The 27,962-nt window shown below is 36.0% G+C and overlaps 1 protein-coding gene across 1 annotated transcript; it reads right to left on the reverse strand.

The window, feature by feature from the left end:
- Positions 1 to 4,090: 4,090 nt before the first annotated feature.
- Positions 4,091 to 27,910, reverse strand: LOC125682849 (meprin A subunit alpha-like). Its single transcript, XM_056144580.1, has 9 exons — positions 27,687 to 27,910; positions 21,173 to 21,269; positions 19,976 to 20,132; positions 16,127 to 16,323; positions 15,432 to 15,695; positions 7,723 to 7,749; positions 7,446 to 7,589; positions 4,551 to 4,804; positions 4,091 to 4,362 (listed from the first exon to the last, which is right to left on the reverse strand). Exons 1-9 carry the CDS (start codon positions 27,738 to 27,740, stop codon positions 4,267 to 4,269), a joined length of 1,290 nt encoding a protein of 429 aa, XP_056000555.1. The 5' UTR covers positions 27,741 to 27,910; the 3' UTR covers positions 4,091 to 4,266.
- Between the last annotated feature and the right edge of the window lie 52 nt (positions 27,911 to 27,962).

Raw genomic sequence — 27,962 nt, forward strand, 5'->3', positions numbered from 1 at the left:
CTAAATACATATATAGGAAAACAGAAAGGAATGTACCAACATTTTGAACCGCAGAGTTCTAAATTAGCTGCAATAATGTAGCCCTCTCCGATTTTTTGGGGAGAGAACTACAACTCCTAAGGATAACGTAATGGTGCAAATGCGGGAATGATTCACTCCCGCAACATTTTCGATCATTCTAAACATTTGCTGACATTCTTTACGTAAATAAAATTATATTCTATGATTCTTAGTCAATATATAAATTTACAACCTGCAACTTACGAATTGTGAGATCATATTCTACCGTTTGCAACAATTTTGATAAATTCCAATTTCTTGATTCATATTTGTGCGCCATATTTGATGTACTGAAGTCTCAACTTCCGATTGTCAAGTTATTTGCTTCTGCCATATAAGGTAGTATTTACATCAATAGACAGAAGAGAAATCGATTTCGTCGGTATTGAAAAGGTTTGTATCTAATATCAAGTTCTTGCAACCAAAAGAAAAATGCTGTAAAGTAATCAACATGTATTTGAATGAAATTCAAGTAAAAATTGAATCTGCTTTGTGATTGCCTGTCATAGAAGTATGTATTGTCATTTTAACTGAGGTACAATTGAAAACAAGTTTTTGGGGGAAAATACATTTTACGAACTAGAAAATAATTAATTTATGTCCATTTTACCAAATACAAATCCTATATGACCACTTTTAATCTTTATTCACCGCCCATTCTGGGCTTGGTACTTTTTCGCACTTTTTGATAGTGGTGCGGTTGTTTTTTAGATTCTGTAGACATAGTGACTTTTCTGCAGATCTGTGTAGATGTTGTTCGTCATGATGTATTACTTTTAACTATGACACCTAGTTGTTAAACACATTGCTTGTCAGTTGTTGTCATGACAATTTACACTTGTTGACATTTTATTTCTGTATGTCAATTACCAGTCAAATCTGAGATATTGACACTAGACACCGGTCTTGATTCTGACTTTCAATGGCAAATGTCATTAGATAAAATAATAAAATGGAGGGTATGCAGTTGAGCTCAGTATTTTTTCTTTGTGATCTTGTTATAAGAGTAGGAAATTTTGATTTCATGCTAGCTATTTGATGTTTTTAGTAGTGCTATTTCATTTAATTTTTCTTCTTCAATTCATTGATTGCATGGGATGTAATTGAAAATCTGTTCTAGTTAAATTTTCAATTAAAAAGAAAAACATGAGTCTTTGTAAAAAAAAAATTGATTAATTGATTAATTTATTGAATGTGTTCTTGCAAAAACAAAGGGTGCAATATGTTGGTTTTTTTTTTTTTTTTTTTTTTTTTTTTAGAAATGATAATGTTTGCTATTTTTTAAAATTATTTTATCATATCCAAAGTTTACTTGCACATATATTTGGTTAATGGTAGATTTATATGAAATATACAGTTCTATGTACTACATATAAAACATGATGGAATGTTATATACCTCTGCTCCAAATACCTATAATCATTTAGTACCAAGACTGATTCTCATATCAATGGTAGCTTTATTAGCTCGTTGGGATGACTGTCCGGAGAGCCTTAAATTGTCATTACTCCAGTGCCGGCGTAACACTTTAAGAAAAAACCTTTAACCTGGATTACATCTTTTGAATCGTGGGGGATAGGGTTTTGATATTTCACTTATAGATGAATCATGGAGAGACCTTTAATATGGTACCAAGACTTTTTTGATGTTGGACTTATACCTACTTTTCAAAAACTTTAACCTGGGCTTTATCTTTTGAACCAAAGGGGATAGGGATTGATATTCATATTTAGATGCCTCGTGACCAGGCTTTTCATTTGGTATGAAAACTTTTGACCTAGTGACCTTTGACTTTGACCTACTTTTCAAAAGATTTGCCCTTTTTAATCAAAGGGGATAGGAAAAGTAAAGTCATACTTCCCGGCGAGCTGTGCTTTCTACTGACAATTCTTGTTATTGAAACCTCAAGTAAATTAGATAATCTTAAATCAACAATCTATGAATTTTGACAATCCTTTGTTGTTCTTTAGATGGATATTTAAACTCTATTCAATTGTTTTCACAGAAGATATTTTCAGAGCGTCTTTAAGTTACAATGTTCCTCTTGTAAGAAAGACAACTCCTTCAGGGATGAAAGAAAATCAGAGTGATTTGTTAAGTGATTCTTGGCTAACACACTTCATTGTAAATATGAAGATCTTTAATTTGAAAAATGAATGTTGTGTAAGAAGATATTTTCTTTTATGTAGAGAGACATTGTACCTTAATTAATTCAAAGACAAGATATTATTGAGTTGGACAATATTTGGAGGAATTTACCAACAAATACCATGCCATCATCAAATAAAAAATGTTTTACTATTGTTACATACCCCTGAAGGAAATGTCCACTGTGATTTTTAATGTATCCCAAGTACATTAAATTAACAAATATGATGTTTTTTCTTTTGTGTACATGTGTTTGATATTATGCTTTCTTTATCTACCACATAACTAGTGCCTATATGTAATAACGAATGATATTGTACTAGTCTTTTTCAAACGTCAGATAACTTGGAAGATTATTACATTCATGCAGTGTCAGAAGTAGGAATTCTCCCAACTGGTTTTCTACAGGAAGGAAGGGGAAAAAAAACACCTTAATCTGTTTACAATGAAGTGTGATATTGCATGGAATTAATTATATTTGTAAGGTTAGGATTGAAATGTTCTATACATTGTACAGTAGCACTGTACTAGCAAATATACTGATAAGTACTATTGTATAGAACTTTGAAAATAATATTAGAATACTAAATATGATATTTGAAATATATGTGGATTTACCAACATATGTTTAAACAAAAGAATCAAAGTCTGAGAGGAATATTAGGTACTAATTACATTTCTCGTGTTTTATGAATGAAATCTCAAAGTAGTGCATGCATCGTCCTATGGAGTCAGCAGCAGTTTCAAGCTAATGGCTTTACATTTTGAACAAATTTATTGTTGTAGCTTTTACGAGTTTTTCAATCAATTTTTCTTACAATTTTTTCCTATTGATGTATTGTTTTGTCATATTTATTTATTGTAATCTTGTGTACTTTGTTATTGTAAAACATTAATATTCCAAAAAATACCCAATTAAATATTATTTTTCAAAACTTTAATTGTGATAGTTTTTTTTAGTTCACCATATATACATTATACTGTAGTGACACAATTGAGGTTTGTTTGATTGAAGGATCCGGTCTATTTGTGACCTTCTGATGAGTTACTTGACCATTTTTAAGAAATTTGTCACAAAGCATCCATGGGTTAAGAATACATGACGTGTTTTATGCCCCCGAGATAGATGGGGGGGGGGGGGGATATTATTTTTGTCCTGTCTGTGATTCTGTAATTCTGTCTGAAACTTTAACCTTGCTAATAACTTTTAAACAGTAAGTGATAGAGCTTTGATATTTCACTTGAGTATTCCTTGTGACAAGACCTTTCCGTGGGTACCAATATTTTTGACCCCTTGACCTTGGAGTATGACCTACTTTTTGAAAACTTTAACCTTGCTAATAACTTTTGAACAGTAAGTGATAGAGCTTTGATATTTAACATGAGTATTCCTTGTGACAAGACCTTTCAGTTGGTATTAAACCTTTTGACCTTGACATTTAACTTACTTTTTTTTTTTTTTACATTGGTTATAACTTCTAAATGGTAAATAATAGAGCTTTCATATCATACATGAGCATTTCTTTTGACAAGATCTTTCTACTGGTACCAAGATATTTTTCCGTTGGTACTAAATTTTTTGACCTTGAATTTTGACCTACTTTTAAAAAAAAATGACATTGGTCATAACTTCTAAATGGTAAATATTCGACCTTTCATATTGGACATAAGCATTTCTTGTGACAAGATCTTTCTACTGGTACTAAGATATTTGTCCTTGAGACCTTGGTCATTTTCGTAATTAGTCATTATCGGGGGTATTTGTGTTTCAGAAACACATCTTGTTCTAATAATGAATAATTTGAAATATAGATGATTTTGACCGAAAAACTGCACAATTTATATCATCAAAAGAGACTGGAGAAGAAATAAATACATGTAATTATCAGATTAATATTTATTTCAAAACCTTTTGCATGAAAAATTACAACACAGCTGAATTTAAGCTACCACATACAAGGAGATATCTGAAATACTGATCTTGACACTCAAAGAATATGAAAGAGAGAATATAAACTTTTAACATTCAAGGAATATGAAAGAGATAATTGTTGGACTTCAAACGCATGTTTTTGGACTTTCACATTCTTTATATTCCACACGCACATCATCAACTGCAACACCACCTCGTAGAACTTCAGCCTCAATGACGAGCTAAAATTAAATGCATAATCTTTGAATATTCATATACATATAATATTTTTTGCTTATACACTAGGATAATTATGGCAATATGACAAGATCTTGAGAGTATATAATAAGTGTTTTATTTGATAGTCGAGGAGCATATCTTTTGTTGCTTATTCTAGGAAAAGTATTTGGGGACTGTTAAATGAAATTACCCGCCAGATTTTTGAAGCTTCGTGACTGATTTGCAGTGGCATCCATGATCTTGCAGTACTGTTGAAAGTGTTTTTCCTCTGGTCAATAACTGTGATGTTACCGCTCATGGAATCCTGCTGCAGCACTCTCAGTGTGGAATTCCCCAGTAAACAATAGAACAGACTCACGCACACCTTACCCCGTGAAGTTTCCGTAATGCTGACCAAACGGGCATTTCCTCCGTGGGATGTGCCATTTGCTAACATGTAGGAACCTATGAATATTTCATTAAATGTATTGCACATATTTACTGAACAATGGTATTACACAGTGACAAAACTAATGTACGGATTACATAACGGTATCGTTTGCATGTATTTTCGGACCGGTCGCTGTAACCTACATGTAGTTGTTAGGTCGTTGGTATCTCAACCGGATTCGATTTTCGATGCTGTGTCAAACCTATCTGGAGTGACGAATTAACTTGAAGTCAAATAGTTGAAGTTATTTTTAATTATTTGAAGATAACATTTGGTGAGCACAATAATTCAAGGAAACATCTCTTCAAATAGTTAATGAATGATATCTTCAAATCTAAATTTTCGCGCGCATTAAATGAATTGTTGATAGCATTAATTAATTTGCTGAATTGATGTGCTCTATAATTGAATTGTAAATAAATTGATGATAACAACTGAATTGATGCGCTATAATTAATTTTGAAGAGAGCAATAATTGATTTAATGTGCGCATCAACTCTTCTCACGTGCGCATTACTTGAATTATTGTTCTCTTCAATGAGTTATTGCGTGCATAAATTAATTCATGCGCGAAATGATGCAATTAATGTCTTAGAATTGATGGAGAGGCAATGCAACACAATTGCTCTATCATGTTACACATGTATCACCAAATTGGTCAGATTGGTCATTTAAGACCGTTCATTACTTTTGACACTTGTAGAATGCTTGTGAACTTTTAAGTGACATCGCGCATTGATTATATTAATGCATCATCTCAATGGAGTTAACCAGTCTTACTTAGAAAAAACTTCACTGTGTTCAGAACACAGCAGCGCGATTCAAAACAAAAATGGCGAGAAGTGGCCACATTACACAAATTCTGAAGGAACTTGGTTGGCTTCCAGTAAAATTCCATCGTCGAAAAACCACGATCGGTAGGTAAAAGAAGTGCGTTTCCGACGATGGTGAAAATCAGGAGTCAGAAGTAATTGAAAGTGATGGCAGATACACGAGTCGTGATATTGCCAAAACTGTTGGCATATCGCTATCGCGGGTGCATTTCATTTTAAAGCGTATTTTGAAAGGACGAAAGATTTCTACCAGGTGGATACCGCATATATTGACAGATGATCAAAAACGGGTACGAGTACAAACCGCTAAGCAATTGCTCAAAATGTTTCCCAAATTCAATCAAAGACAATTTGCAAACATTGTTAGTGGTGACGAAACATGGGTTCACTATTTCGAACCAGTAAGAAAAATTGGAAACAAAATATGGCTAACCAAACTCGGTAGAAAGCCTGTAGCTGCCAAAAAGAATCATTGAAGCACAAAGAAGGTTCTTTATTGCATATTCTTCTGATGCGATGGTATAGCCGTGCAAATTCCGGTGCCGAAGGGCAAGATATGTTGTACTAAAAAGTCCTATATGGTGCCGAGTCGTGGAAGGTGACCAAAGGTATTGTCCACAGACTGGATGTCTTCCAGACCAAATGCCTACGACGGATTCTGAAGGTCTTCTGGCCCAACACCATCAGCAACAAAGATCTATATCGGAGAACGTCAACATCACCAATATCTGAGATGATCAAGATGAGACGATGGAAATGGATCGGACATGTCCACAGGATGGGAGCAACATCAATCCCAAAGATCGCCATGAGATGGACACCAGCAGGAAAGAGAAATAGAGGGAGACCAAAGGAAACATGGCGGCGATCAGTAGAGAAAGAGATGAAGGAGTGTGGATGGACTTGGGGCCGGATTCAGAACATGGCAGCAGACAGACAGAGATGGCGATCCTCAGTGAAGGCCTTATGTGCTTTCTAGCACCAAGAGGATTAAGTAAGTAAGTATACTAAAAAATCTCAAGAAATATTATCATAAACGACTCCCTGTGTTAGGATTTAGGCATGATCGTCTACTTCATGATAATGCTCCATCACATACATCTGAGCTTGTGAAGCAATTTTTGAAGTCGGATTAGGTTACCGTCTTGCCACACCCACCATACTCCCCAGATCTAGCCCCCAAGCGACCTTTTCCTTTTTCCAAAACTTAAAAATTTCTTATCTGGTCGTCGTTACAAGTTCCGACAAGCACTTGAAAAAAGTTGACCACGTAAATTCTACTGGATTTCGTTTGTAGCAGGGATTGTGATAGTGTTCAGCTCCTGCAGCAATAGTTAGTGGAGTCTATAATAGGGCTGTAATGTAGGAGAGCCGTGGTAATTCCTTGCTTGATGTGTATGCAGAAATTTATTGAAATTTGAATTAACAAGGATTTTTCCAAAACGTTACAAGTAAATAAAATGTAAATATTCAGTCTGAGTGAATACATTTTGAAAATCACATGGTAGGGCTGAATGACGCTTGGTGAACGAATTCATGGCGTGCTACAATGCATTATCCATCCATTAACCCGCCAACGTTCATATCAATCTGATTTTCCCAACAACAAAAAACCAATAAATAAATAAAAATAAATAAATAAATATATTTAGACAAAGATAACAACCAACAGTTATCCAATAAAATACCCAATCAATAAACAAATTTAAAAGTAGATTAAAAAGAAAATAAGTTTAGATTAAATGACATCAAAGTAACAATTTAATAAAACCTTGAGGCGGATCCAGATTTTCTTGCATTCATGTGTGGAGGGGGTTCTTACCTGCGCCGTTTGAATGGTCAGTCTGGGGCCCCTCGGTAGATACAGGACCCGACGTTTTAAACCAGGAGAGCCCATAGCCCGTGTCGTCATCGACTAAATTACAGAGCGGCAAATCAAAGTTACACTGGACCGGTTGAAAACTTCCTACAGTAAAAAATACATGACGAGATACATACCTTTACAAGAGCAATATTTAAATCGATGTATTGAAGAAAAAACCGCCCCATAGATAGACGGTGACATATTTAATTACAACTGATTTTGATAAGATTAATACCTTTTACTTTGTCAAAGGATTTGTGTTCTGAAAATAGAAACAAAGTACAAATACTATAATAGCTATACAGCTCAAAAACTTTCTATCTTAACATGCTTTTGTGAACTAATAAAATACAGGGGATGTTTACTCCTCCTAGGCCACCTCTGATATATCCAGGGATCCGTGTTTCCCAACTATCTATTTTGTATTGCTTATAGGAGTTATGAGATTAATCACTGTTCGTTATCTTCACATTTCATTTTGGAAATAAAATTGCCAATAAACAAAGATGCAAACAAAGTATCAATTTTCACAAATTATAAGTTTTCACATTCATGATATTTTCTTTTAAATATTTAAAAGCTGTATTTATAAGTTATACACTTTAGACAAATCATTTACAGTTTAATTGGATCGGATTCAAAAGCAATCAAACTAATTTCCTTTATTCTCATAGTCGAATAATAAACGCCCCTTTTTGAAATATTCATGATCACGTGACGTCAAAAGCACATGTGATCGAAAACATGGATAGTGTGCAGTAACAAGCCTCTGTGTATCTTGGGATGTTTTATTGCCTCCTCGGAGAGGGTAAGAAAAGTTTGTGGACATCTATGCCGAAACCATACAAAAATCTCAGACGGCACTGTGGCGCGAAGTCATGTTTACATTGAAAATTCTTATTCGGATATATACAAAAACTGATGAACGGATAAATTGGAAATTAAAGAAAAATCGTAACATCACACTCCCCTTTTGATTTTTACGAGAAATCACCATGTGAACAATAACTAATATAAAAGTAGTACACCTAACATTTGTTGGTTGAATACTTGTAAAACCATATAACATCATGAAAAATGATTCTCACATGATAAAACAAATCATCATGAAATACAAAATTACACTCAGTAAGCAAATAGCACATTTACACTCAGTAAGTAAATAGCACATCACACAGTACCAATACACTAAAGATCGATCACTTGACCTCTAGCAGTTTCACCAATTGGGAGATTGGACGGACATACGTCGTACGCGTATTTCCACGTATAACCGCTACTTTGACTTTGCGTACCACATCATCATTACTTTTGTAAATGTCTTCAATCACTGCCATAGGCCAATGGTTTCTTGGTGAATCATTGTCTTTAAGAAGCACTTTGTCACCCGTGTTGAAGTGAATGCCATCTGATTCCCACTTAGGACGAGTTTGAAGGAGGTGAAGGTATTCCGAGCGCCAACGTGTCCAGAAATTATCCGCTAGGTACTGCACTCTTTTCCACTGATTCTTTATAGCATCTTTTAAGTTGCAGCTAGGTAAGATGAAATCAGAGGAAGCGCCCTTTTGTGTTAGCAGCTGACAAGGTGCCAATACTTCTGGTTGGTAAGGATCGGAAGAAATAGGCACCAGAGGTCGAGCGTTTAAAATGGCGCATACCTCAAGCATAAAGGTTGAGAGCACCTCATGCGTCAAATCGTACTTGTTCTCCAATAGCAATGCATCCAATATCCGTCTACAGCAGCCAATCATCCTTTCCCATACTCCACCGAAATGTGAAGCATGGGGTGGGTTGAAGATCCAGGAAAAATCTTGTTGTTCTGCAAATAGGTGGCAACTGGACCCTTTTCTATGAAGTGGACATCTAGGATGAGCTATTTTGTTCCTCCTACAAAATTGGTGCCCCTGTCGGACCTAAAATGCTGCACCGGCCCACGAATAGCAACAAATCTGCGTAAGGCATTAATAAATGAAGAACTGTTTAGCTCCTCGATGAGTTCAACATGGACAGATCGAGACACTAAGCACGTGAAGAGAATGGCCCAACGATTAGGGTTCTTCTGCATACCTCGGGTTTTCCTTAAGACAATAGGCCAGGGCCCAAAAACATCAATTCCCACAAAGGTGAATGGTGACCCAGTCTCTAATCGGTCTCTCGGCAGGTCTGCCATTTTGGTCCATCCAAAGCTCCCTCTGAGTTTCTTGCAAATGACACAACTTTTAACTACTCCAATGATCAATCGCTTTCCACCAATTACCCAAAATCCGGCTGCACGTACGGCACTCTCTGTTAAATGACGTCCTTGATGATGCGTCTCAGCGTGAAAATGGCGTATCAGGAGCACAGCGATGTGGTGTCCTTTAGGAATGATAATTGGATGAAGGTCCTCTCTAGGGAGTTGATCATTAGGCATGTGTCGTAAGCGTCCTCCAACTCGTAGAATTCCGTCAGAGTCTAACACTGGATTCAATGGTAGAAGTGAGCTGTTCTTTAGTGGCTTGCTCCCCTTTGTAATTGCTTCCACCTCGTCCATGTATACTTCATGTTGAACTTGCTTGATGATGAACTTTTCCACAGGTAAGGGATATTTTTGTTTCTCTCTTTGAAGGCTCAAGGCGATCTTTCTCAAGTTTGTGATAGCTCTAGTTAGCCTGTTCCAAGATGAGAATTTGGTGATCCTTTCTGACCAGGTAGAAAATTTCTGTGTGGGGTTTGACAGAGATGCGTCGGTTTTCATGCTTACAGCTCCCTTCTTAATTTCAATATCGTCATCAGCATCAACTAAGGGGAAATTTTCACAGACATTGGAAAAATCATCATTAAGAAGCTTTGGTCCTCGTAACCATACACTGCAAGGGAGTTCAGAGGTTTCGAATTTTCTGGTTGCGATGTCTGCTGGGTTGTGTTCGGTAAGTATATAGCACCACTGCTCTGGACCACAGAAGGATCTTATACAGCTGACGCGATTGCACACATACACATGGAAACGTCTTGCCTCTGCTGAGATGTAGCCCAAAACTACTCTGCTATCGGAATAAAAGCGAAACACACTCTTTGCTATATCCAGTTCTTCTTTGACGGTCTCTGCCAACTCAACAGCAAGAACACCTGCACACAACTCCAGACGGGGTATAGTGTGTCCGTGCGTAGGAGCAACCTTTGCCTTTCCCACTAAGAATCCAACATCTGTATAGTTTCCTGTAGTCACTTTGAGGTACTCCACCGCAGCAATAGCTTCCTTTGAAGCGTCGCAGAAGATATGGACACTATGACTATCTGCTGAAGTCAAGGAGAATTTGCCATACATGCGAGAGATTTTGACGTCTTCCAGATAACGAAGAGAGCTCACCCAATTCTCCCACCGAAGGATGAAATCCTGTTGAAGTGGCTCGTCCCAGCTCACGTGTTTAGCCGTTGACATTATCTCCCTCAGTAAAAGTTTTCCTTGTAATGTGACTGGAGCCGTAAATCCTATTGGGTCGAAGAGACTGTTAATGGTGGATAGTACTCCTCTACGGGTAAATGGCTTCAGGTCCTTGGATACTTGAAATGTGATTGAATCAGTTTCTATGTCCCAGGAGACCCCAAGGCTTCTCTGAACTGGGAGTGCATCACATCCAAAGTCAAGGTGTTTGAGATCTTTGGCGAGATCTTCATTGTCGAACTCTTGAAGGACAGCCTTTGAGTTTGAAGCGATCTTGTGTAGTCGAAGTTGTCCTCCTTCCATTAAAGCTTGTTGCGTTCTCCTCATCAAGCTCACAGCTTTCTTCTCATTTGCACAGCTAGTCAATCCGTCGTCGACGTAAAAGTTTCTGTAAACAAACTCTTGGACATCACTATCAGCATGCTGTACCGATTTGCGCAGTCCATAGGTGGCTATTGAGGGAGAGGGAGTATTCCCAAAGACATGGACGGCCATACGGTATTCCTTGAATGGTTCACTCAGATCACCATTAGGATGCCATAAGAATCTCAAGAAGTTAGGTCTTTCTCTGTAACCTTGAAATTATAGAACATTTGCTCCATGTCCCCTGTAATAGCAACTTTGTTCTTTCGAAACCGAAGTAAGACGCCTAACAGGTTGTTTGTCAGATCTGGTCCCTTGATCAGTACTTCATTCGAAGATAAGCCCTCGTGCTTGGCAGAGGAGTCGAAGACCATACGTATGGAATCAGGTTTTCTGGGGTGGTACACAACGAATAATGGCAGGTACCAGCACTCTGAATCCAACGAAAACTGAGGTGCTATCTCAGCATGCCCGTGGTCAAAGATTTTCTGCATGAAATCTTGAGCATGAAGATCCTTCTTGGGATTGCGTCTAAAGCTGCCATCTAACATCAAAGCTCGTCTTAGGGCTTGTGATTTGTTATTGGGTAGAGTAGGTCTATTTTCCTTGAAAGGTAGTGGTGCCATCCATCGTCCATCTACATCCTTTGTGAAGGAGGAGTCCATAATGTCAATAAACTTTCGGTCCTCTACAGATGGTCCAAGCTTTTCATCCTGATCTGTTTTCTGAAACACACCGTCGACAATAGAGAACTGATTTTCACATGGCTCAAAGAAAGTGGGGCGTCCACTTTGAAGAATAAGTCTTGTTTGTGTTGACTGCTTCTGAAACATGTCTGTTGCCTAAACATACTTTTCCGAGGATCACCCATCCTAATGTCAGTTTCTGTGCAAAAGGTAGACAGACTTTGCCCACTCTTTGCTCTATTACATGGTGAGCTTGCAGAAGGTCCCTGCCAATCAACAGTTCTATTTGCACTTTATCATCTACTGGAGGAATATAGTTAGCAATATCCTGCAAGTGGCTGAACTGTTGTGCGACATGAGGAGAAGGGATTTCGTCCCTGTTGTTCGGGATTTCGTCACACTCTAGAAAGGTGGGCAGTCGTAACGAACAAGCATTGTCTAAGGACTGCACAATGTACCCATTTCCTTGTCTGCCAAATGTAGGTTTACTTCCAGCACAAGAAACTAGAGTGTAGCTATGCTCTGGTCCCTTCTCATGGAAGAAGTCAAAAAACGACGAAGTCGCTAGGGTCTGGTTACTCTGGTCATCGACAATAGCGTAAACAGTAAGAGCTATTTCAGGTCTATCTTCAGGGTAGACACGAACCGGTAGTATCTTGGCACAGGACTTGTTTGTGGCATAAGCTGTGCCGCAGACTTGAGTGCAGGTAGACGTCACTTTTGACAGACTTGTCTCTCCCTTGTCTTTGACCGAATCGGGGTGAAGCGCTGTAGGGTGTGTATCCACATTGCAGACACTGCACTGTACATTTGATTTGCAGTTTTTTGCGAGGTGTCGTTGGTCGGAACAACACTTGAAACATATTTGTTTCATACGTACAAATTTTAGTCTTTCCTCTAGTGGTTTCGCGCGGAAAGCCCTGCACTCATTTAATGAGTGATTTTTTCCATGTAGCGGGCAGATCGTTGTGGAGATTTCAGATGCCGCCACTTTTGTCTTTTTAGTTAACACTTTCTTCGTTGAAAGGGTACCACTGCTGTTCGAATGACGTAAGAAGTTTTTCTGATTTTGTCCTCGACTATCAGATTCGTAGATAAATCCTGGGTCATTCTTCACTCTTGCGTTGTTCTGAAGGAATGAAGAGAAGTAGGTAAATGGAGGAAATTGTCCATTGTGCTGTACTTTATATTCACTTGCTTTATGAGTCCATCTCTCTTGCAGATTGGACGGTAGTTTTGATACCAGTCTATTTACTCCATAGGAAGAGTCAAAGTATGCAAATGTAATAGCGTTTTGATCGTCATTTTTGATTCCTTCTATTTCACTAGCCAGATCCGCAAGGTCAAAGAATTCCTTCCTTTGATAGTTCTGTAGTCTTGGGAAATCCGATATCCTACGTTGAATAGCATCCTCAATTATCTCCGGACTCCCAAATCTGTGGTCTAGGCGTTCCCAAGCGAGACGTAGTGCCCTCTCTGGATGCTGAACATTTGCTGAGCGTATACTTTGTACTTGCTTCTTTGAATCCGGACCAAGCCATCGAACAAGTAAATCAAGATGTTCTAATGGTGTCGCACCCACCTCTGTGAGTATGTTCTGGAAGGTAGCTTTCCATGATGAGTAATGAGTTGGATTATCATCATAAGCTGAGAAGCGGGAAGGGATCAGGTCCTTTTTGGCTATGTATTGGGTTAGTTGGTTGAAGCCAAATGGAGAGAATGTTTGGGCTTGTGGGTTGAGGTTTGAGATAGAAACCCGATCCTTTACAGATTTCTCATGAGGTGTAGAGTGTCTCAGATTACAAAAGCCATTTACTCCGTCTAATTCAGAACACAAACTCTTATGATCATCTGGATTGTTTTCCAAGTTATGAACATAACTATTTGTCCTTTCAAAAGCAACATGATGATCATCTCCATCACTGAGCTGGCTTAAGATATCCGGTTCCTTCCTCCTATCAAGTGTCTCCAAAACCTCGAAGGTGGTCTGTGCCACTGCTACAGCCCTGCGACTTTCCAGTACCTTGCGTTCCGCTTCAATAGCAGCCTGCTTTTTCATAAGATTAGCTTCTTCTTCAGTAAATTTAAGTGCTACCCTTTCCGCTTGTAGGTCTGCTTTGGCTGCCTGACGTTGCGTGATGGTGCTCAATCCAGTCTCAGAAGGGCCTCTGCTCTGTGGAGGGCTCTGCTTAACGCTAGCTGAAGACGTCCGGGGTGGGGGGCCTTGTGCTAGCCGACTTCCCATTTCTTGGAGTATTATGTCGACTTTGGTTCGTACTGTGGAGGCAACCAATCTGTGGGCAGCTTCCTCCCTAATACTGGCTACGGTTCTAGACCCCTTCAAGAACGATTCAAACTCCCTGGAAAGGTTGTCGTAGATATGTGAATGGCGGAGGAGGTCCGTCCTCATGGCTCCTATGGTACTCTCATCGGTCGGCCTGTCGTCCTCAAACTGAATAGAAATTGAATCAATGTTTCTTCGCACATCGCGGAGTTTGTTGTGATAATATTCTACTCTTTCCTCAAATAGCAGGAGAACTTGCTGTGTTAGCGTTCGTGTTGATCTAAGTTGTCTGTCTGGGAGACTGTTCATGGTCGTAATGGCGTAAAGATGTGTAGAATATCAAACTTTTCTTACTGTGCAGTAACAAGCCTCTGTGTATCTTGGGATGTTTTATTGCCTCCTCGGAGAGGGTAAGAAAAGTTTGTGGACATCTATGCCGAAACCATACAAAAATCTCAGACGGCACTGTGGCGCAAAGTCATGTTTACATTGAAAATTCTTATTCGGATATATGCAAAAACTGATGAACGGATAAATTGGAAATTAAAGAAAAATCTTAACATCACAGATAGTCTGCGATAAAAGATGATCAGACGGGAAACTACTTTGGGCAATGGCCGTGGGGAATCTAAATTTAACGTATAAACATAAAATGATTTTTTTCCTACTACATATACATGTATATGGTAAACGAAATCCTCTTCATTCGCGATGTTGCTCATGGGGATCCGGGTTAGAATATGTCCTTAGTACCCCCTTTCTTGTCGTAAGAAGCGACTAAATGGGACGGTCCTTCGGATGAGACTGTAAAAACCGAGGTCCCGTGTCACAGCAGGTGGGGCACGATAAAGATCCCTCCCTGCTCAATGGCCATAAGCGCCGAGCATAGGCCTAAATTTTGCAGCCCTTCACCGGCAGTGGTGACGTCTCCATATGAGTGAAATATTCTCGAAAGGGACATTAAACAATATTCAACCATTCGCGATGTTTCTATTTATACTTTTCCCTCGCGCTTGCGCACATCCTGCATTCAACAGACCAATACTTTAACATCATTCAATAATTTGTCGAATTGTAAGATATGATTAATATACATAGTTTATCATTATGTCAAACTTCATAGGTCTAGTTTCCTACATTTAAAAAATTCTGTTTAATATATACGACACATGCATATTGATTTTTACCATATTTGGGGCCATAGAGATCTCGAAGTTTGCGGATGTCAATTTCACTAAGATGTCTTCTCTCTCCAAATGTAACACCCGAGAAGGATGCATGTGATGAAATGGTTGGCCTGGACGGATCCTTCCCATTCTCAAAGGGCCCAAAGTGAGTGATGGAGGAGAAGTCATACGGATAATTACTGTACGCAAAGGGAACACTTTCGAGTCCCGTGTAGCCACCTTCTGCTGCATGTGAGATAGAGAAGGACTCGTTTTTCTCATCAACTGTAAACCAAACGTTTACATAAATGTCATTTAACATTTATATATTTACTGTACATGTATAGTGTTCAATGTGCTCTCTCTCTCTCTCTCTCTCTCTCTCTCTCTTTATGAAGTGAAAACCACGTAATATATTTTGATAAGAAGTTTACAACATGATACCTGGTAGTATTTTGCATTATGTAATTCATGCCACAAATATATTTCGATAAGAAAAATACATGTTAATATTTTATATTATTCAATTTATGCCATATAGTAAATCCTACGGAAGCCCGTTGAGGCCAGTAGATAGAAAGAATTTTTTTTATTGCGTTTACACGCAATTTAAAAAAAAATCTTTCTATGTACTGGCCTCAACGGGCTTCCGTAAAATCTAAAGTTCACGGTATAAATTTTTAAGTACCAAGAATTGAAGAAGAAAAACCAAGTACCAATATTTTCGTAATGAATAGAAACGTATTTGTCTCTATCTGGTCGAGTATGTTCATCTTGCAGTCCCAGAATTCGAACTAGGTAATATTTCAGCGTTTTGATATTTATACAACTTTCATGTATATTAAAGGTAAGTCTAAAATCAACATCAGGTTCGTAGACGTCAGGCATCCCAAGTTGTCCAGGATATTCGCATCTATAATTGTTAGAAATAGTAAGCAACTTGTCAGTACTAGTATTATAAAAATAACAATAATGTAGTAATCTATGATCCTTCACAACAGGAAATCAAAGCCTTGAAGTTTTACCAAGATAAATTAAATTATCAAAGTTTTAACATAGTAAGGGATCGGTAAATATTTATTGGGGGAGTTAAGACCGGTGCATTCCATATTTCCATTTAAAAAACACCTATGTCCTATCTTCTAAAAATACAAAAAAAAGTTGCTGTCCTATATCAGATGTGTAATTAAAAAGTGTGTGTCCTATCTAATAAGTGAATATTTATGTGTATGATTAAACACCATTTTTACTTCATTTTAAAAATCTCTGGAGTTCTTCATAATTGTCTCTCCAGCTTTTATACATGTAGCGATTGTGAGCATATCCTAGGATCTGATTTTAATTAGATTGGTATTTTATTGCAAATTGTCTCTAGTATATTCAACTTGGACATGAAATAAAGCATGCACATAATTCAGTAGGCCCCTATTATTGTTTAAAAGATAGTTGAATTAAAAGTTTGAAAAAGTTTATAATACTATTTATTCATTGATACATTTGCATAAAAAAATATAGATGTCCTATCAATGTTTTAAACAAAATGGAGTCCTATCAGTTTGTAAGTCAAAATAAATGTGTGTCCTATTGCATTTTGCACCGGTCCCAACCCCCCCAATAAATATTGACCGGTCCCTAAATCAAAGTGTCAACGTTTTAATAAGTTAGAACTAAACTAGAACTAAACTTTCAAATCAAAGTCTCAAAGTCTTGATATAGTAAATTAAAGTGTCAACATTTCCCTATATTAAGTCAAAGTACCAAATATATATATATATATATATATATATATATATATATATATATATATATATATAAGACCAAAGTCTCAAAGTTTTACTATGTTAAATTGAAGTATCAAAGTTTTTCTATAGTAGATCAAAGTGTCAAAATTTTATTATCATAATTATAGTAATTCAAAGTTTTACTATATACCGTATATTAAATCAAAGTACCAAAGTTTTACTATATCAAATAAAAGTATCAAAGTTTTACTAGAATAAATCAAAGCATCTAATTTTTTCTAAGTTTGTGCTACTGACTATGTTTTATATGTATAGTTGCAAAACATTGAACTGTGAAGAGTTGATTGATATTTTAGAAGTGTAAATGATTTGGTGCAATGTTCGCGGTCAACCCGGAACAAACAAATGCTGCTTGATTTTATACTGTTGCTTGCTGATGCTATGTGAAGTTTGAAAGTTTACATTTTATCAGTTAAACGTATTATAGGTAAATGGCCATTTGCAGTCAACCCGGAATGGCAAACATTTATGCTGCCTATACTTTGTATGCTGCTGCTGTTTGATTGTTGGGTCTGCCCTGCCTGGCGACCTATTGCTGCTTTTGTAATGCCACGACCAACAACGCCACTCAATAAAAAATTTAAACTTTATTTGGTCTTTTGATTTCCTCTATATAGATAAAAATCAAAGTACCATTTTTTTTTCTATATGAAATCAACGTAGCAAAGTTTTACTAGAATAAATTGATTTATCAAAGTTTTCCCCACGATGAATCAAAGTATCAAAGATTTTACTAAAGCAAATAAAAGTACTGTGACACAATTTTACAAAATTAAATCAGAAGTTTTACTATATTAATTCAAAGTGTCAACATTTCACAATATCAAATCAAGGTATTAAAGTTTTACTAGGACATAATTTGTTTTGTTTTGAACATATTTTATTGATCAAATCAAAAGGATTGTGAACAAGTTCTAACAACTTACAAGTCCCTCTTCTAAAATAGGACATATTAAAGTATAAAAGATTTTGCTACAATAGATAAAAGAATTTTTAAAAAAATACTAAACAAATTAAAGTACGAAAGTGTTTACTATAGTACATGTATATAAAAGGTTTTGGTATCTTAGAAATAGGTATCAAAGCTTATTCTATATCATATTGTAATTTTTGAATTTACCGGTGAATATAAATACAACAAGAAATGTTTGTAAAACACATATACCCCCATGGTGCAAAATTGAGAAGGGTTATACACATGTATCATTAAATTGAAAGTAGTATCACCAATTCAACATATTGAGCAGATAATATCTTCGTATGTCAAGAGTGAATTGACCATGTGACCTAAAAATCAATAGGGGTCATCTACTCCTTATGCTGTACCAGTGTACCAAGTTTGGTGTAAGCAAGCAACTAATTCTTAAAATATAGAAGACAATAATTATATTACTATGTCCAGTTTGACCTTTGACCATGTGACTTCAAAATAGAGGTCATTTTTTCCTGAAGATGTACCACTGTACCAAGTTTGATGTCTGTCAAGCAAAGGGTTCTCAAGATATTGAGCGGACAGTATATTCCTATGTCCAGTTTGACCTTTGACCATGTGACATCAAAATCAATAGGGGTCATCTTCTCCTAAAGATGTACCACGGTACCAAGTTTGATATCTATGAAGCAAAATGTTCTCAAGATATTGAGTGGTCAGCATATTCCTATATCATTCTCAATAATTGTATTTATCTTAGAGGAATAAATTTGATTACTATAATGAATAAAAGTATATGAAAGTTTTTACTTTTGCAAAGAAAAGTATTAAATATTTAGCCATAGGATAAATACAAGCATAATGAATTAAATTATGAAAGTCTTTATTATGATATATCAATTTATAAAAGTTTCATTGCAGTAAACAGAACATAAATTTTTTTGCTATAGTAAATAAAGGTATCAAAGTTTTTATTACAGTAAATAAAAGTATCAATGTCTCAACTATTGTAATTTATTTGTAAACGAATGTATAAAACTTTTTATTAAATTAATAAAATCATCAACGGTTTTACTATAACTTAAAATAAAATTATCAAATTTTTATCATAGTAAATTAAAGTATAATTTTTTTTATTGTAGTAAATAAAAGTATCATAGGTTTTCCTATAATAACGTAAATAAAATTATCAAAGTTTTTATCATAGTATATAAAATATCAGTCTTTAATACCGATAAAGTAGATAAAAGTATTAAAGTTTTAATTACACGTATATAGCAAATTAAAATATGAAAGTTTCTATTGTAGTAAATAAAAGTATCAAAGTTTTTATTTATATTATTAAAGTTTTTTATTACCGTAAATACAATTATTAAAGTTTTTATTGCAGTTAATTAAAGTTTCATTTTTTTATCATAGTAAATGAAATTATCAAAGCATTTTTTATCATAGTAAATAAATGCATAAAACTTTTTTATTGTAGTGAATTAAAGAATCAAACTTTTTACTAGTATATCAATGTATCAAAGGTTTTCCTATAGTACATTACATGCACTTTAATGAATCAATGTGTTTACCACAAATGTAATAAATCAAAGAATCAGATTTTTGCTAGCGTAAGGTTAAGATACCTATCAAAGATTTTACTATAATTAAGTATAGTGAAATACATAGTTTACTATAGATGTCCCTTTAATATGGTATCCTACATACAATCTATACCTCCTATTGTATGAAATGACAAAATCGTACAATTACGAAAGAACAAAATAATAAAATTATCAGTCATAATGATATGAATTATGTATTCTATATATGTATAATGATCATACTTTCCAGTTGTTGCACTGTATGCGATATATACACGAGGGTTTTTGCCATAGTTAAATGCCGGTTTAAATTTGTCAAATGATATACATCCTACGTCTTTTTTAATCTCTGCCATCGCCTTTTTGAATGTAGATCTAATACACCTTTCTCCGGGACCATCTGAAAAATAGAGCGTTATACATTGATAGTAATCTCGGTTGAGATTCGGCTCGGCTGAATATTTTGACTGGCTCGGCTGAATATTTTGACTGACGCCTTCACCGAATCTCGGAGCAGTCCTTCATAATTCGATGTCTGGAAATTTACTCTCAGCTTCGGCCACTTCTAGCAATTAAAATGCACTTAGGTGACACTGCTGTTCGCTTCAAATAAGTGATTTGACTGTTAAACTCACTCTCTATCACTATTACATGCTTTTTACATGCTTTTATTCGTACGTAAAGAAATTTCAAATGATACAAAGCCAAAAGGTTGTAAAGTGTAGAGGTCACCCAACTATAGTTTCTGTGGAAACGAGGGGGTTATTTATATTCGGTCTTTCCTACCCCCCTAAAGACCGAATATAAATAACTCCCTCGTTTCCACAGAAACTAACCCAACTAAGTGCTGATCACACTCACTGTTACTTACATTAGTAACTTGCGCGATCAAGAGATACACTCTAACACATCACTAGAAAAGCTAGCTCTCTAGCGGTGTAGTGTAAGTCCCCTCTTATACTGACCGCCACAAGATAATAATTTTTTTTTAAATCAGTGTGAATTTAAGTTATATATAGCTCTAGTGTTGATTGAAATTACATGTTCAAAATCCATTTTGAAAAAGCTACATTTGTACATAATTCTACTAATGGATTGCAGCATAATCTTAAGCATACATGGGCCTCCGTGGCCGAGTGGTTAGAGCATCGCGCTCAAAATCACACGGCCTCTCACCTCTGGTCGGCGCGGGTTCGAATCCTGCTCGCGCCGGTAAGTGAGAAAGTTTCCCAGTTTACTTTCGGAAGGTCGGTGGTCTCTTACCAGGTGCATTTTATCTGGGTTCTCTCTTCCACCAATAAAAACTGGTCGCCACCATATAACTGAAAAATTGTTGAGTATGGCGGAAAACATCAAATCAAATCAAATCTTAAGCATACAGAAGAATCAGACAAACTGATATAACTTATAATTAGTGTGCAAAAAGAAATATGTAAATACCAGAATATTCGAGATTCGGATGATACTGATAGTCAATTCTTCCCAGTAAAGGCGAATTATTAAGTTCATCTGGCTTCATCCACAGCAAAATCGTAGCCTGATCAAAAATCCAGATATTTACATATCAAACAAAACGACCTTTACTATCCTGAAATAACGCGCTTCATGAAAAGTATGCCGATGTAACATTAAATAGTGATCCTATTGAAAAACGACCCCAGGGGTTATTTCGTAACACTAAAAGTTGACGATTTAATATTAGATTTTGATAAGAAAATAGTCGTTGAAAAGTGATCAACGTTAAATTTTGATCAGTAATGCGGTCATAAAGTTACATACATAATATAAATGTTTAAAATGGATTGGAGAGAGAGAGAGAGAGAGAGAGAGAGAGAGAGAGAGAGAGAGAGAGAGAGAGAGACCCAAGGGATCATTATTTCTCGGGCAAACAAATTCTAATCCCTAAAAAGAATTTAATTTGCCTTTTCTTTCGTCTCTCTTCCCTTGGAGTTGATTCTTCTCTGGGCTATAAAATCAAAGGACATTGCACTATCCTAGCTTAGAGAAATTTTAAACTCGGTAATCAAATTCATATGTGCATGTATGGAATTGCAAAAATGCTTTGCTCGAAGGAGAAACAGGGATATTCCAAAGAGGTGGAGAAGTTGTGATTTAGGCAAATATAATTGCTCCCAAACGTGGTCATAATCGAAATTAATTTTGAATTAATTTTGATAATCATTATGTAAAGGAGCAATATTCATCTCGCTTTCTGATCCATTTCGACCTCTCTTACAGGAGTTTTGCCCCTTTATTTGAAAATTAATGTTATACGGAGGGTACATGATTTGTCCGTATAACTCATGCATGTGAGGACCTTCTTATTTGATAGAGTATTTGTATTGGTAATGAAGATGTGCATGTGGCAAGGATTTTGATTTTCTTTAATTTTTGAGAAAATTTGTTGAACTTAGTCCGCTTTGAGGAAATATCATAAAGTGAGTGCATGATTTGTCCTAACCCCTGTCACAGTTTTAAAGCTAGGGCCGGGGAGGACCTATGCAAATATTTTTGCCACACAGAACTCTTGGTAGACTGAGGGCAACAAATTCATTCATAGGTCAAACAAAAATTTTTGTCCGAGGACCCAGTCTATAACTGCTTGTTATACGCCTTCATTTATTTTAGGTTGTTTTATTAGATGTACATGTGGTTTGTTGACTTTGGGTTTTAAGAAGACAGTGTGATTAACATTTATCCACTAGTTTAAATTTAAAAGAAAACATACTTGCATTTACGAGAAAATGGCTATCATTAGAATTGGTAAAACTACATTGGAAACCTCTGGTATATCCAGGGGTCGTGTTTGCCCAACTATCTATTTTGTATAGCCTATAGGCGTTATGAGATTGATCACTATTTGTTATCTTCACCTTTCACCCAATATCATAATTTCAAAATAATCAGTAATTACTTTTTTTTGTGTTTCTCCTCTGCGTTTCATCTAGTAAATAAATCCTGTATTTCATTACGTAAACAAAGCAGCAGAGAATCACGTGACTGGCGAAGCCAATAGAAGTAGGAGATTATTGTGAACGACTTTGACTATTTCCTTATTCTCCTCTTTTCATTTTCTGATCAATTATTTAGATATTTCACCGATGACACCTTCCATCGTTCGAGGTAGAGAAAAAAAAATACAAGTCCGCGGCTCACAGATTGAAACTATGGCCGGAACGAAAATTTCAGAGTAACTCGGAAACTAAATTAGTATTTTAAGGTTCCTGCCGGAACGCGAAATAGCCGGAACGTAAATTATGCGACACCGGTCATCAGTTCGTAAATTGTTGATCGCTCATTAGATCAGGAGTGTGAGAATTGGTTTTAAAGTTAAAATCTTGGTTCTAAATCGTATGAGGCGTATTACTTTTATATAGGAAAAAAAGGAGGTGTATAAAAATGCATTCCATGAATTGTACTTATTTCTAATCGTTTCCTATTCTTGTTTATGATTTTGAATTGCTGTTTCCATATTTAAATCAGACCAATTTCAATCGAACTTAGTGCTCAGTGCCCGCCAGCCAGTTCCAAGTTCAACTCGATCAACTGAGTTGCTATATGTCCCTTTGCTTTTCACTGTGCTGTAGCGAGAAAAACTTTAGTTTTCCCGTCTTAAATTGGTAACTAATTAAAGTTACAATGTCGTAAAATGACTTATTTCCTTGCAAAAAGGTACGTCGGTTTGATGAACTGATACACACTTCCTTTTATTTTATGAAAGTGTTCCGAATAGAATAATGAATATTCATTATAAAATGGAGTTTCATCACAGGTCCCCGTACACGCAGAATGTCAATGAATAAGAACCAGTTTACGGTAGCAACTGTCCAGGCAAGTGGACCCCGGTTTTAAACATTACATCAATTTCAAGTTTTAATCTGATTTTAATGTTTGTATAAGTATATTAAAGCAGTTAAAGTCTATCATTGAATTGAAAGTTTGCTGACCCCCTCAGTTAAATAGTTTAATTGTATACGATACTGTATTTTACGCGAAGATGTAGAAAAAACAATAACAATAGGGAATTGACAGACATGTATTAATGTTTCTGGTAATGATAACATAGACTGATTTAATACTATATTCTTACACGAAAGTTTAGAAAAGAACAAGGATCATGACAACGTTAACATAGACATAAAGGGATGAAAGTGTTGAAAGACAAGAGGAAGTAATAATTCACCTGGCATGGGTTGAGGCACATAGGGGAAACAGAGAAAGGAGAAAACAACGCAAAAGGAAGTTGCCAAAATATCGGGATGTAATAGAAAAGTGTCAACAAAGAGTTTGGAAGACATGTTATGTGTTCATCGAAGTTGTCATTATAGAGAGCATACAAATACTTCCAGGACTAGAGAGAGAGAGAGAGAGAGAGAGAGAGAGAGAGAGAGAGAGAGAGAGAATCAGGGAATGCTGTACTAAGACCAATATTATACCAAAGTGGATCTGGCGGAAGTGAGATTGATGCTGGGGAAATAAATTGAAGTCAAAATCTTCCGTAACACATTGCTAATGTAAACTGCGGTGATAGTTAATTTGCCAGCTATGGTGGATAATACTATACAGTTATTGACTGGGTCCTCGGACAATATCTGTTTTGTTTGACCAGGCAACGGATCTTTTGCCCTAGTTTGTCATAACCTTTTTAAGGTTGTTTTTACTAGATGCATATGGTTTGTTGACTTCGAATTTTTAACAAGACAATGTAATTGCGCACGTTTATCACCGTATCCGCTTGTTTAAAAGAAAACATACCCAATATCCTCATTAATAATTATATTTTTTATGTTTCTGTTCTGCGTTTCATCTCATAAATCCTGTATTTCATACTTTTCATGAAGTGCGTTGGGATTCCCAGCAGTTAACATAGACGTACTATATATATATATATATATATATATAAAGATTTCTACATGGTCATTGTTTATAACTGTAGCGCATTCGTGAGGAAATGGCTATCATTACAATTTGTGAAGATAATATCAAATGCAAAAACATTGGAATTGTATACTGATAAAAAAAGAAAATGCATCGTACAATTTCATATTCATTTTAAGACATGAGAAATATTTTAATAATTGATTTATTGATAACACAAACATTACGTAAATCCTGAGATAATAATCAAAGTATCACAACCACTAATGATAATTACAGTCATTAACAGTTCAAGGTCACCCAAGTTCAGTATCTAGTGTACCAATGACTGCCTGACAACGCTTTCCCATGGACGCAGTTAAATCTCTTAACAACATGCTAGGGATGTTATTCCACTCTAACTGCAGAGCTTGGAGCAGTTGTTGCAGAGTCTGAGGCTGTGGTTGTCTTTGGTGGATGCGCCTATCCAGTTCGTTCCATGTATGGTTATTTGGATGACCAAGGGAGAATCTGGATATTGCGTCTTTGCAGAACATCACGTGTTAGACGAGCAGTATGTGGTCTGGCGTTTGTCATTTTAGAATATTGCTCCGGGGTGCTGTATTATTGGTACCAGGTGTGGCTGTATGACTTCATCAATATACCGTTGAGTCGTCAAAGTACCCGATATGTGAAACAATGCTGTCCTGTCTCTATGGGATATTTCTGCCCACATCATAACACTATTCACTCCAAACCGATCAGCCTACTGGATGCAATTTTGCGCAAAACGTTCATTTTTGTGCCTGTACACTTTTCCATTAGGCCTCTGCAGTAAAAATCGAGATTCAATGCTTACCAAACTGTCCGCCAGCGTAGCCGCGGCCGTACGCTATGCGTCTGTGACTATTAACGTCGGTTAGGGCGATGTTGCGGAGTCAGAACAATGTCACGAACAAGTCTGCGGACTCGACTCCCAGCATCCCGTTGTCGATTCGGATTAAAATAGTCTGATCTGCTATTCTAAGAATCCCTGGAATGGAAGATGCTGTAGATGACCCCGTTGTGAATCGTTGACGAAGATGATGCAATCGGATGAAGCGATCCTGTGCCGCTGGCGTCACACGTGGTCTATCTGCTCTATGGCGGTCACTTGTGGAACCATGCTGTTAATATCCGCTCCAAAGGCGATACATGTATATGGTGCTTTGTGCAATATCGAACTCTCTTGTATCTGGAAATTGCTTGTGAGCATCATGCAGACACGGCATTTCTCAAAAAGCGGTTACATTTAAAGACATTTGAATGCAATCAAATATCGAGAACCCGTGAATTTGATTGGCCAACGGTGCCTGAACCACGTGTATTAGGAAGTTACGACAATTGAGAGTTAGAGCGACCGATATTTAGGATTAGGAGTCCTCAATTTCTATAGAATATATATCCAGTAAACAATAGCGTTAGATGTAATAAGGAGCAATCAGGCCATTCATTCTAGACCAAAAACACATGCATGAAAAAATCGTGTAAAAATTTCAGCTAAAAATACTACAATGCGTTTCTTTTCTTTTTGATCGGTAAATTACATTATATATGTGGTAGTATTGGATTTTTATTATGCTTTTATTTCAACCGGAAATTTGGGAAATTAAAATAAACTAATTTGAATACATTTGAACTTGTTTTTATCTATTCAAAAATTAGAAATAGTTTTGGTCAGTTCTGTATTTAAATCTGCCCGTTGATTGGTCAAGAACTTTCCCGGGTGTCCGTGTTAAATTGCGGGTAATGAGGTGTGAAAGGAGAGAATTTTAAAAGAAAGATATAGAAGGTACATGTACTACGTGCGTCAGCCATTTGTGATAGACAATTGATATTTTCTTGATATTCAAAGACTTGAGACTGCACGACATACTACCGTAAGTTTCTTTTTACCATTACCTATTCATTTTAACATTCCTATTTCATTAACGTAATTTCTATAATTGTCTGCATTTCAATGGAAACCCTAACAATAGTAAAAGTGATAAGTGAGAGAGTGCATTATAAATCTAAGTTGTATATAGTATATTTTGTACAATGAATTCTATAGTACCTGTGGTATATAAATGTATTATTAATTAACAGGCATTTACCCATACTACATTTGTACGAGTATAACACCGACCATTTTGGTCAGACTGAACCCTGATCCATAATCAGGTACATTGTGTTGTGTGTTATAAAGTATGTTTATCATATTGTTACTTGCTATTACATGTTACATATTATACTGTAAATTCTATACGATATCAAATAATGCTATAATATGTACGAGTTCATTCATGTAAGGGAGATAACTCTTACAGAGGTAATATTCGTTTCTATATGTGTATAAATTGCATAGTTTATACTATTGATTGTCTATATGATTGTCATTGATTTATTATGAAATATTGCCATCACTTATTGTGTATTTCAGGGTTCATGTTATGTACAGCAATTACATCATTTTAAATACAAGACTCGAACTCAAAAAACAGGATTTGGAGTTGGTGTTCATTTCTTTCTCCTGTTACATATATGACTCTAATATGTGCGACATAAAGTTTCCTTAGCAAAAACCTAGTAAGTTGGGCATAGAAATATATGAACGTTAGATCATTTTAAATATTTTCGTGGCTTGTGATAAAGTATGAGTTAACATTTGATAATTAATTAATGAATTCTTTATTGTTACAAAATTGTGTCCCAATCGAAACTTCCTCGGATGCATAACTTTTTAAGAACTTGTAATTATTTCGTGGTCATGATTTAACTATTGAATCCAAAGACACATTAACACGCGCTATATACTAATGTTTTTTTTTTTTAACGAATCATACCCTGATTACAAAAGTTATGGAACGATACTTCTTTCAAGAGCATTTTACATTCGGACGTTTGTACGATCTGTTTTAAAAGAATAATAGGAGCTGCTAACTTACTTGATCATTTATAATTTACTTTTGTGCGTCTTGAAACAAATCTCTAATCAATCCCTATATATGATTATTACAAGCAGTAATCGACTGATGTGAACTTTAGTAGATGATTTTACATGTTACAAACATCCTACCTGACAATAATTGAGAAACAACCAAAGAAAATAAATTCTGTGGATGAACATCATCTCAGTTTTAGTTAGAGGTCCTCTTCAACAAATCCATTGATAAAATCAATGTTCCCTGATAACCTCTCACTTCTTTGTAGGTTAATAAATATTGAAGAAGAAAAATTCTAAGAGATAAAATAATTCCACAAGTTTTTAATGTTACGTATAGACTCGGTAAACGATAAAGTATATTTGCTGATCGATAGCAGAAGCGAATAGGTATTTCAATATCAATAGGAC

The sequence above is a fragment of the Ostrea edulis genome, chromosome 7 (genome assembly GCF_947568905.1).
Source record: "Ostrea edulis chromosome 7, xbOstEdul1.1, whole genome shotgun sequence".
Lineage (NCBI taxonomy): Eukaryota > Metazoa > Mollusca > Bivalvia > Ostreida > Ostreidae > Ostrea > Ostrea edulis.